The 12,104-nt window shown below is 42.1% G+C and overlaps 1 protein-coding gene across 2 annotated transcripts in view; it reads left to right on the forward strand.

Moving 5' to 3' along the window:
* ELAPOR2 (endosome-lysosome associated apoptosis and autophagy regulator family member 2) overlaps positions 1-11,722 on the forward strand; it is a 108,771-nt gene extending 97,049 nt beyond the window's left edge. The window contains exons 19-22 of one of the 2 annotated variants that reach the window (XM_081331542.1): positions 1,654-1,780; positions 3,727-3,905; positions 5,428-5,593; positions 9,528-11,722. In XM_081331542.1, coding sequence (XP_081187668.1) covers positions 1,654-1,780; positions 3,727-3,905; positions 5,428-5,593; positions 9,528-9,587 — 532 coding nt within the window. In that variant the 3' untranslated portion in view covers positions 9,588-11,722. The remainder of the gene's footprint in view (positions 1-1,653; positions 1,781-3,726; positions 3,906-5,427; positions 5,594-9,527) is intronic. The other variant, XM_081331543.1, reaches the window with a different exon arrangement.
* The last annotated feature ends 382 nt before the right edge of the window (positions 11,723-12,104 follow it).

Raw genomic sequence — 12,104 nt, forward strand, 5'->3', positions numbered from 1 at the left:
AATTTAAGTAAAATCTGGAGAGCCTCTTGAGCAGGCTTTCTCTGCCATTTTGTGCCATGGATCCTTCTGAAACACCCGGCAAAAATCCGTGGGCTCCTTCTCAGAGAGAACGTATTTCGTTGCATAAAATAAAATGCCCAAAGGAAACTTCTTACTCCCAGTTATCAAAATATTAAAAATAATTCTGATAATATCAGATAGTGAGATTTATTCAAGTTAACCAACATTTTTGGAGCCATCTGTCAATTACTTTGTTGCCTACATTCAACACAAGTAGGCCTTTTACCTACAGCCGTTTGTTCAGTGATGGTGCTGTATGAATGGTAGTTACAGCCAGTCTTTGGAATTGCCGCTGTTCTAGCACCTCCACTGTCCTGAGATGCATCCCTTAGCAATGGAAAGTCTAGTCCAGGGGTCTTCAAACTTGGCCCTTTTACGATTTGTGGACTTCAAGTCCCAAAATTCCTCGGCCAGCATGCCTGGCTGAGGAATTCTGGGAGTTGAAGTCCACAAGTCATAAAAGGGCCAGGTTTGAAGACCCCTGTTCTAGTCCTTATTGATGTCAAAGGCTGAGGACTCCTTGTAATGAATGAAAAGCTAGGTTTTTTAGTGTCCCAGGGTGGTCCCAATGGTGCTGTTGAAAAGGTAGCTGGACTTGCTTCTTCTTGTTTTTTTCCTCCTTGAAAACACTTAGCTTCTCATTCACGAGAAGTTGAGAACTGAAGAAGCTTTTTGGATGAGAAGTGAAAAAAGGGAAAAAATATATATCAAGAAAGTCCAAGTTGCCTTTTGAACTGCTCCTTTGGGTCTAAATTCTGCTAAGAATTTAATGAAAATAAAGACTTAACTTTTTCCCCATCCATGTTCACCAATGCTTTGAAACAGGGGTCTTCAAACTTGGCCCTTTTATGACTTGTAGACTTCAACTCCCAGAATTCCTCAGCCAGGCATGCTGGCTGAGGAATTCTGGGAGTTGAAGTCCACAAGTCATAAAAGGGACAAGTTTGAAGACCCCTGCTTTGAAATCTCTCCACAGAACAGATCCCTGAAGACCATCTTAAAAATTGGTCTAGAATATCTTGCTCGTATTCTTCTTCCTAACATATTTCACTCTTACTCCATAGAAGTTTGTTTATTTTTTTCCTCCTAGACAGGCTCTGCCGAATTTGACCTTGTAGTTTAGATTGGACCCCTTTCCTTTCCATAATTGCACCTGGCCGAACTCTTAACCATCTGCAAACTAAACTATAAACAGTGTGTAAGATTAACGCTTGCAAAAGACCAGCCCCTGGATGACTCCAGATGTGTGCATGCTGCTAACTCAGAATCAGAAGAGGAGGAGGAGAAGACCACGTGTTAGAGATTAGACTCCAGCAGGATCCCTTGTTGGAGGATGGCTGAAAGCACCACTGAGTAACTAAGATGGCGCCCATTAAAGAAGCAGAGTGCTCATAATATGTTTATCTTGGATGTAGGAGGTGAATTTAGCAACAGGCCATTGTTCTGCATTTTCAGAACATCGTTTATGGCCAGATTTTTTTGCAGGACATGCACTGGTGACATGGTAGAAGCCTCTTTGAGAACCAATTAAGTTAACAATGTTCTCCCTTTTTGAATGCATCCCTCTAACCCAGCCAGTATTTTTTCCTCCAGTTCTTGTCCCGCAGGTACCTGTGATGGGTGTATATTCCACTTCTTGTGGGAAAGCGCAGAAGCTTGTCCCATGTGTAACGAGCAGGACTATCACGAGATCGAAGGGGCTTGTAAAAAGGGGCACCAGGTAATTAACTAGTTACGTCTTTGGTGGCAGGATCAACACAGGCTGTGTAGTTGGACACTACAGTATGCTTTCTATCTGATTAAAAATTCTAATTCTGTTACAAATTTGGGTAGGGCGTGAGGAATCCCAAATGCGCCTGTCAATGCTGCAGACATTGGCATGTTTTTGTTTAAACTGCTTCACTTTGAATCTTGAAGGGAGGGAATTTTCTAACGACTATTTTGAGAAGATAAGAAAAGGCCCCAGTACAGAATGGGAGGAGAGACCTCATATGTAAAACTAATTGGATAATGTGATTTATGACATGTAGATAAGGGGGGGGGGGATTGTGTGTGTGTGTGTTACAATGGGTTTGGGGGGAGGAGATTTCAGATTCTGGCATCCCTCCATGAGTGCCGATGTTTCGTTTCATTACAAAGACTTTTATATAAATAGTGTGCCTGCAACTTGTTTAAGTTGTGTCATTCATCAGAACCATGTCAGCGCCATCAGTGACCTTGGGTCTTCTTTTTTTTTTCTTCCACGAGCAGAGCTGAAACATAAGTACTTTGAAATATGAGAATATACTAAGACTTAAAATCATTTAAAATGAGAAACACAAAGAAAGGAATAAGGTGCCAGTTGTCGAAGAGAGTTGTTTACAAACCCCCAAGTTGATCCCTGGCTAGTTTTATGGAAGCCACTAGATCTGTTCTTTGGGGACAAAAATGGGTGTGGATGAATGCCGTTGGAGATCTTGTAATCAAAAGAAAGGGTGAGAAATTTGCCAGCCCTCTTAAATGTGGCCATATATTAAGATGTCCACAGGATATAAAATAATATATGGCTGGTGAAAAGTATTGTTTGAATGGAAGATCTAGTCCCAAGTAAAAAGGACTAGGTCTTCTGTCTGTGGAAAGTCTCATTCATCCAGGTCATGGATGTCCCAAAGCAGCTTTTTCAAAAAACAACTGGATTTTTCTTTGTTTTTTTCCCTTGAATACGTTTTGCTTCTCATCTAAGAAACTTCTTCAGTTCTGGAGAACTGAAAAACTTCTCCAGAACTGAAGAAGCTTCTTGGATGAGAAGCAAAATGTCTTCAAGGAAAAAAACAACAACAAAGTCCAGTTGCCTTTTGAAAAAGCACTTTTGGGACAACCATGACCTAGATGACTGAGAATCCCCATAAATGGAAGACCTAGTCCTTGTTATTTGCAAAGATTCTTACAGAAGATGCTAAGAATAGGATGGCCCAGACAGGAAAGTACTTCTTAAGCAAAAGCGTATCTTCAGCAGTGTGCAGATAGAAGAAATATCTTGAATATGAGGTCTTGCTTAGAAACATAACAGAGAGGAGTCAATTAAATGTGCTTTACAACGAGGAAGAGAGAAAGGGGAAAAAACAATACTAATTGCATTCCTATCCTGACTGTTTACTTACCGTGGAATTATTTGTCCTCACTGGAAATCATAGACAATGGTTGATTAGATCCTTAGGCTCCTAGGATGTTCCAGTTTAATATTAAACTGTTTAAATAAAAAAATGTATCTACTTGGACTGAAGGGGTTTTAGCTTTTTAAATATTGTTTTAATTGGGCTTAATTAATTTAATGTATTTTAATTTTATATTATCTTTTATATTGTATTTTATGCTGCCCTGTAAACCGGCCTCAGTCCTTCGGGAATAGGGCGGTATAGAAATTTAATTAAATAATAAATAAATAAATACTTGTATATACGTGCATTATTTCTTACTTCTCCTTAGTTGGCCTGGGATTGACTTAATATGTCATTGCTTACTGTAAATGTAAGCTCCGTAGAACTGAGTGGAATTGTCTCCTAGGAAAAATCAAATGTATAAAATTGATTGATTATTGATTGCTTGATTGCTTGATTGATGACTCATTCATTCATTCATTCATTCATTCATTCATTCATTCATTCATTCATTCATTCTCTCTCTTAGGAAACCTTATATGTCTGGAATGAACCGAAGTTATGTATAAAAGGGGTTTCCTTGCCTGAAAAAAAGATTATAATTTGTGAAACGGTGGATTTCTGGCTGAAAGTCGGCGCAGGGGTTGGTGCCTTCACAGGAGTCCTGCTCATTGCCTTAACTTGCTACTTCTGGAAGAAAAATCAGAAGTGAGTGCCCTATGTCCTTTTAAGGAGAAATCTAGTTGATTGGCTGATTTTGCAGAGTTCAATTCAGCTCAGGGTCCTGTCTTTTTCTGGCTTTCTAGATCTCAGCTGACAAGAGTTTCTGGAGTGACTGTTTATCCTTTCCCCCCAAATTAACCATCTCAAGAAGGAATCCACCTTTTTTTAAAAAAATAAAAATAAAATCTCATTAACAAGAAATCATAGCCAAATCAACAAGGGGGCAAAATGGGATGCCACGTTGATTAGATCTCACCCATTTGCTGTAGCCTCACAACGGCGTCATTTTATAATGACGCCGTTGTGAGGCTACAGCAAATGGGTGAGATCTAATTTGGGTTCCTCGGTGCTCCCTGAGCTTGCTGGTTTTCTTGCAGACGTTTCACTACCAAGCTAGGTAACATCATCAGTGTGCACACGATTACTTTGCTTCCTGCCTCTCTTGAGAGACAGTCTGTCCTCCCATTGGTGGAGAGTTCCATTGGCCCATCCACCCCCCTTTCCTGATTCCCCACTCTTAGTTTGGCCCCTTGCCTTGCTAAGGAGCCAAACTGCAGGGCTCTTGTCAACTTGCACCATAAATTATGAAGGAGAGGGAGGGGTGGCCTCTGAAAACTCCCCCAAAGTCTTCCGTACTTTTGATATGCAACTTATGTTTGCGTTGCCTTGCTTCTGCATCTGGTAGGAAGCTCTGCTTAATTGTATTAAATAACTACCGGAAGAAGAATCTTTTTTTATCTCGCTGATTAATACCCCCAGTTATAGTCTCTGTGAGTTGACAAGGTTGCTTCTTTTTTCTTTTTTTTAAAATAGTTTATTTTTTTATTTTTATTTTTTTAATTCCATTTATATCCCGCCCTTCTCCGAAGACTCAGGGCGGCTTACAAGCTTAGCAATAGCCTTCATTCTATGTATATGCCTGCTTATTAGGGCTTTCACACACCCCCCAGCAGCATTATTACAAAGTCAGCTTAATTGCCCCCAACAATCTGGGTCCTCATTTTACCTACCTGGGAAGGATGGAAGGCTGAGTCAACCTTGAGCCTGGTGGGATGCGAACCTGCACTAATTGCAGGCAGCTGGTGTTACTTAAGGTGGCATTAGCCCACTGCTCCACCAAGGCTCAATAATATAATATAAAATACAAAAATAGAAAAGACAATAGTGGGAGAGTAGGGGAGGGAGAAGGAAAAAGCGTAGGGGAAAAGTGGAAAAAGAAAGAAAAAGCGTTGACTTCCAACTCCCCTTGGTGCAGCAGAATAAGATAATAACATCAAACCTCAACTATTTACGTTTACATGGTCATATAAACTAGCCATTTCTATATAAAAAAAACACCAAACCTATCTAAACAGGCAAAAAAGCAAAATCAAGGTTTAATTCCCCCCCCACACACCGCAAGCAGATTCCGGAAGTGAAAACAAAAGTAACTGTATTTTTTCTTTTTCTTTAATCAAAGCAGTCAGTTTAGCGCCAACATTGCTTCTGTCTGTATTGGTTTCCGCAGATTGGAGTATAAATATTCGAAGCTGGTAATGACGGCCAATTCAAAAGAGTGCGAGCTTCCGGCCGCTGATAGCTGTGCGATCATGGAAGGAGAAGACAACGAAGAGGAAATAGTGTATTCGAATAAACAGTCGCTGTTAGGAAAACTCAAATCCCTGGCCACGAAGGTAAGCGTGGGAACCCCAAGAAGTAATTTCTGACTGCAGTGGTATCTGGTCCTCTGAAGCATCACAACAGAATAATTTAGAGGAAAATAACAAATAACAGAGTTGGAAGGGACCTTGGAGGTCTTCTAGTCCAACCCCCTGCTCAAGCAGGAGAACCTATACCTTTTCAGACAAGTGGCTGTCCAGTCTCTTCTTAAAAGCTCCAGTGATGGAGAAAGGAGGGAGGAAGGAAGGAAGGAAGGAAGGGAAGGAGGGAGGGAAGGGAAGGGAAGGGAAGGGAAGGAAGGAAGGAAGGAAGGAAGGAAGGAAGGAAGGAAGGAAGGAAGGAAGGAAGGAAGGAAGGATAATAGGATTGGAGGGGACCTTGGAGGTCTTCTAGTCCAACCCCCTATATCATTTCTGACAAATGGCTGTCCAGTCTCTTCTTAAGAGCCTCCAGTGATGGAGAAAGGAGGGAGAGAAGGAAGGAGGAAGGAAGGAAAAAAGAATAGCAGAATAATAGAACTGGAAGGGACCTTGGAGGTCTTCTAGTCCAACCCCCTATATCATTTCTGACAAATGGCTGTCCAGTCTCTTCTTAAAAGTCTCCAGTGGTGGAGCACCCACAATTTCTGGAGACAAGCCGTTCCACTGACTAATTGTGCCAAAACAGCTATCCTCCGCTTATCACCATTTCTTTAGTGACTGTTTGAAGTTACAATAGCACAGAAAAATGTCTTTTATTTATTTTATTTTATTTATTTTATTATATTTATATACCGCCCTTTCCCGAAGGACTCAGGGCGGTTTACAGGGTGATTAAAACAAAAAATACAAAAGTTAAAAACAATTTAAAAAATTATATCCGTCCCTGAACAAATAAAACCCCAGTTAAAATTAAAATTAAGTTTTATGACCATCATCCAGCATCCCCATGGTCATGAGATCAAATTCAGGTGTTTGGCCACTGGCATATATTTATGATAGTTCCAGCATTCTTGGATCACGTGATCTCCATTGTGACCTTCCCAATCAGCTTCCAACAGGCAAAGTCCATAGGGAAAGCAGCATTTGCTTAATGACCACGATTTACCTAACCACTGCAGAGCCTTGGTGGCGCAGTGGTTTGAATGCAGCATTGCAGGCAAACTCTGCCCGCTGCCCGCAGTTCGATCCTGACCAGCTCAAGGTTGACTCAGCCTTCCACCCTTCTGAGGTCGTAAAACGAGGACCCAGATGGTTGGAGGCAAAATGCTGACTCTGTAAAACCACTAAGAGAGGGCTGTGTAAAGCACCGTGAAGCGGTATATAAGTCTAAGTGCTATTGCTGTTTAGAAAAAGGTGGAAGTCAATGAGATGAAAATATCTAAGCAAGCCAACTATCTGGGACCCATACCACAAAGGAAAAGCATTTCTCCAAAGTCACTGCTGAAAGCAAAATACCATATCTTGGAATATTAAAGCACCTACATCCTCTAAGGCAGGGATCCTCAAACTTGGTCACTTTAAGACTTGTGGACTTCAACACCCAGAATGGCTGGCTGGGGAATTCTGGGTGTTGAAGTCCACAAGTCTTAAAGTGGCCAAGTTTGAGGACCCCTGCTCTAAGGCACTCATAGCAGCTGCCTCAAAGGACATCCCTTTGATCATGGTGGCGCAGTGGTTCGAATGCAGCATTGCAGGCAAACTCTGCCCACTGCGAGCAGTTCGATTCTGACCGACTCAGTCTTTCATCCTTCCAAGGTGGGTAAAATGAGGACCCAGATTGTTGGGGGGCAATAGGCTGACTCTGTAAAATCCCTCAGAGAGGGCTGTAAAGCACTCTGAAGCGGTATACAAGTGTCATTGCTATTGCTATCCACCTACCGAAAAAGATCATAAAATCGGTCACAACCCACTTAACAATTGCCTTGCTTTGCACTGGAAATTCTGGCCCCGATTTCAGTTGTAAGTTGAGGACCACCTGTATGGAATATTTAATAAATAAAACTGGTCCTTGCACAGCACAAGCTTTATAAGGAGCATCCTCTATGCAATTTCATTATTATTTTTTTCTTAACGTGCAAAATCTTCTCTGCATTTCATGTGATTTTTCCCCCCCTCTTGCGCATTGGTTATTTTTTTTTCTTTTTCACTTGAGGGAGTTCATTCTCGTAAAACGGTCATGTCCCTTTCTCTCCCTCAACCTCAAAGCAGCTTCCAGAAAATCTTTAGAAAGCTATTTAAAATTTAGACAATAAGCATCTTCAAAATGGAACGTTTTAACAAGAGCTGAGTGAGCCGAATAAAAAGTGGTACTGGAAAGATAATTCTCCCCCCTCCCCCAGTGTGGGATAAGTATGCAAACTAGGTACAAAATGTAATAGGTGGAAACTCAGTCCTCACACACAGATACACACACGCACACACACCCCTATAGGTGAGGTTAGATAATCAAATTCAGTTCCTGATTTCATGGGTCATCTTTCCCTAATTTGAAGAGATGAAATGCCTTGTTTGGTTCTATTATTTCAAGTTGGAGCATCTTCTGAAGGAGAAGACAGGAGGGCATCAGATGATTTGGTGAGATCATTGGAAGCAGGGCGAGCAAATAATTTTGGATTGCTTTTTAGCCTTTAGGGAGGCTAGAAGAAGACCCTCAAAAGCAGGTCGCTGCCATTGCCACCTTTAAAACCCCTGGGTTTGTACAGGGCTTTAGGCTTGATTTGGAACCTCCAAAAGGACAAATGCGGCCCACGTCCATCACTTCTTAAAGCAGCTATGTCTCTTTTCTGGAATCGTGTGTCTGTAGCGGAAATACTCTCGCGATGCCTGCCCGATCCAGAAAAGAGACAGGGCTGCTTTAATGATTTGCAAGCCAGCGCTTGCGTTTGAAACTGCTGTGTTTTGCTGTACTTGGACCTCGTACCATCCTGTGTTTGGAGAACAGACACGGATAATTGCATATGCGTATAATTTGGCAGCAGTCCAAACATTACAGGTAGTTAAATGCGCGGTTCACACCATCTGCTTATCCAGAGAGACTTGGCAGCTGTATCCAGAAGAGGGGCTGCTTATTTTGGTTTTGAATTTGTGTGGGTTGGTGCCTTTGTCATATGTACCCATCTGTCTGATTTATTATTTATTTATTTATTTATTTATTTATTTATTTATTTATTTATTTATTTATTTATTTATTTATTTATTTACCTTTGCAATTAAATGTTCCGTGGGAACTCGTAAAATTAGATAATTCAATCCTCAAGTGCAGCCAATGTCTATCTAAAAGCTTCTAATGGACTTGATATGTTTATCAATGGTTTGGTTTAGAACTAGACAAAGGGAAGGCTTGATTAGTACTTGGATGGGAGACCACCAGGAGATCCTAGGGTTGTAGACTAGCCTGGAAAACTGGGGGAAAAAAAACCATTCCAGACAAAGGCGGTTGCAAACCATTTGGATATCATGGCTAAAAGAGTTACATAGTTGTGTCTACGCAGTCAGCAAGTGTCAAAAATCAAATTGCCGTTTTGATTTGACTTTTGTTTTGTTATATTTTAACATATTTTGTTATGAAATATAATATATATTATGTTTTTGTTATATTTTCCCTATTATTAAGAGCCGTGGTGGCGCAGTAGCTAGAATGCAGTATTACAGACTAATTCTGCCTACTGCCAGCAGTTCGATCCTAACTGGCCCAAAGTTGACTCAGCCTTCCATCCTTCCGAGGTCGGTAAAATGAGGACCCAGACTGCTGGGGGCAACAGGCTGACTCTGTAAACCACTTAGAGAGGGCTGTAAAAGCATTGAGAAGCGGTATATAAGTCTTAAGTGCTATTGCTATTTTGTAGTCTTGCTGGAACCACACTTCTCTTGGTCTCAGCGAGAACGCTACGTTAGGGAGGGGCCTTTTGTTCAATTCTGTTGGGTGGATCAGTGACCACCTTCAAACTTTTTTTCTTTTCTGACCTAGGAAAAAGAGGACCGCTTCGAATCTGTCCAGCTGAAATCCTCCAGATCTCAAAATATATGAAGATTCAGCTTTGCCCACTGAGTCCAATTTCTATATCCAGGGGACCAATTTTTCAATTTATGCTGGCCCACATCGGAGGGCTGACTTCCTGTGAGAAACGTTGAGCAATCCCAGGTGGACAAAGAAAGCGACAAAGAAAGAGAAGGGGGCAAAAAAAGAGAGGAGATACTGCCTTATTGTGAGACTCAATTGCCAAAAGCAAAGCCAGCCCTTGGCATCCCTACAGCTGGTTCAACTCAGGGAATGAGGAACCATGGATGGTGTAGCCTGTTGGCTTGGCTCAGAGGCAGAAAAAGTGCATGGCATTTCCTTAAATGTACAGTAGCAAGAAATTAAGAAATGGACAGTCTTTGGCCCTCCCTGCCTCCTCGGTTCTCACCTCTTTTCCAGATGTTGCTTCATTCTGTCCTAGGAGAGAGAAGTCCTACCTGACACCAGGTAGAGACCTACCTGTGCATTGCTCTGGCATGGCCGATGCTGCTTCTTGTTCTCCCTCAAGTTCCTGGCGGTCACCAACATGAAACTGCCCGCGTCTTAGAACGTTTCCATGACCAGATTCCACCTTGCCACGTTGAGGTTTCATCTTGAAGTTGAAACTTCAATGAATACTTGAAACAGAGGAACTGTGGATGGTTCCACAAATGTCATCTTTGGAAAGAAGTGTGCTTGACATAGAGAGCAGTGTGTGTGTGTGTGTGTGTGTGTGTCTTGCTGAAGACTGGGAATCTAGTTCCTCACCAGCAGAACCAGCCTATTCCAGTTGCAGATGGACCACACTTTAAGGATGAAAATGTCATTCTCTACCTGGTTATCCAGCAAGGCAGCCCTCTGTGTCCAGTGGGACTTGCTCCCTAACAAGAACTGTCAGAGCCTTGGTGCAGCTCACACGTAACACCCAAACTCATTGGCTTTACACAAAAACCTTTCCTACGGAGGTCCTTTTCCCCGTGAGCGTCTTTCTTTCACTTACACCTTAACCGATCCTATGCACGCTCTTTTCAAGGGTGGTGTAGAAAATGGGACTGTAATGAGTAACTAGCTGCCTCTTAAAGCCACTGAATGGCCCGTGGCTACCGAAGGTGAGATCTGGCCCTTCTTAATGTCCGCATTCACCTGAATAGTTTGATGCTTAAGGATTCACGTTTGGTCTCTGCACATCCGTCTAGATTGAGAGGGAAATAATCCATGCCAATTGGGCTTCAAAATTTTGTTTTCATATCATCTTACTTCCTTGCACTTCCTTCCTTCTGTGGGTTGCCCTCCATGTTGCAACAGAAAAAAATATTCACGGTGAACAGAGTCAGCAGTTGGGTATAAGAGCTGTGAGGAGGATAGAGGAGGAAGGAAGGATTAACTCACGGACCAAAAGAGCTTTTTTTGTTGTTGTGGCAGAATCATTTTCCAGCAGGTGAGAAGCATCTGAACGGTAGCCCAGAGCTGGAAAGATCACAGGGGAAGTTTGTTCTTGCTACGGCCCTCCTTTCTTCTGTCGACCATCCCCAATGCCCAAAAAAATAAGGATTTCATATAATCTTCCCGTTTTCAGAATTTCCAACATGAAGGCTTATTGATGCAAATATCCCATCAGTACAAAACCAGGGAGATAAATTCTACGAAAGTTAACAGTCTGTTTTATAAACGTATAGTTAAGTTATGGGTGAACTGGGATTTTTTTTAATGAGTTTTAATAGGTTCTAAAATGGTTCTAATGAATTCTAAAATATATATAACTGTGCGTATAATATAAAGCACTGGAAAAAAGGAAGAGAGACTACTGTAATGAGATTTTTTTTTTAAAAAAGGAATAAAACAAAAAAGCCATTTGCTGTGGTTTATGGCAGACATTTGATTAATAATCCTTCTTTGAATGAAACCAGATCTGAAACTGTATGCATTCTGAATAATTATCCCAGAGCCCCAACACCGGGTCCTGAAGATTTATTAATCTTTCATAGGAGAAAGATAATTAAATTTACCCAATGTGCTGCATACAGTTGCAGAATATAGGATTTCTCCTCCTTTGTGTGTCACAAGAAATTCAGGGAGGGCTGGCAATTCCTCACTGTTGAAAATTGCATTGCGCTTCAACCCTTACCAACATAGGCACACAAAAGATGCAAAAAAACAAAAACCCAGCACATTTTCTTTTCTTTATGATCTGGTGCAGGGATGTCAAACTCAATTTCATTGAGGGCCGCATCAGCATTGCGGTTGCCCTCAGGGGGCTGGGTGGGTGTGGCCAGGGTGGGCGTGGCCTACTGGGTGGGTGTGGCTAGAGTGCATATGGCCTACTGGATGGGCGTGGCTAACTCTACATCGTTGGCATCAAGGGTGCCTATGGGGGCCTGGGCAGGAGTGGGACAGATCTGAGGGTCTCTGGCAGAAGGAGGGTCTCTGGGCCAGGGCCAAGGCAGTGGGGGCCGTTCCCTCACTGTTTCCAGGATGGCTTCGCGGGCCACATGAAACCACTTTGCGGGCCGGATCTGGCCCCCGGGCCTTGTGTTTGACATGTCTGAA

The sequence above is a fragment of the Vipera berus genome (genome assembly GCF_964194415.1).
Source record: "Vipera berus genome assembly, chromosome: 6".
Taxonomy (NCBI): domain Eukaryota; kingdom Metazoa; phylum Chordata; class Lepidosauria; order Squamata; family Viperidae; genus Vipera; species Vipera berus.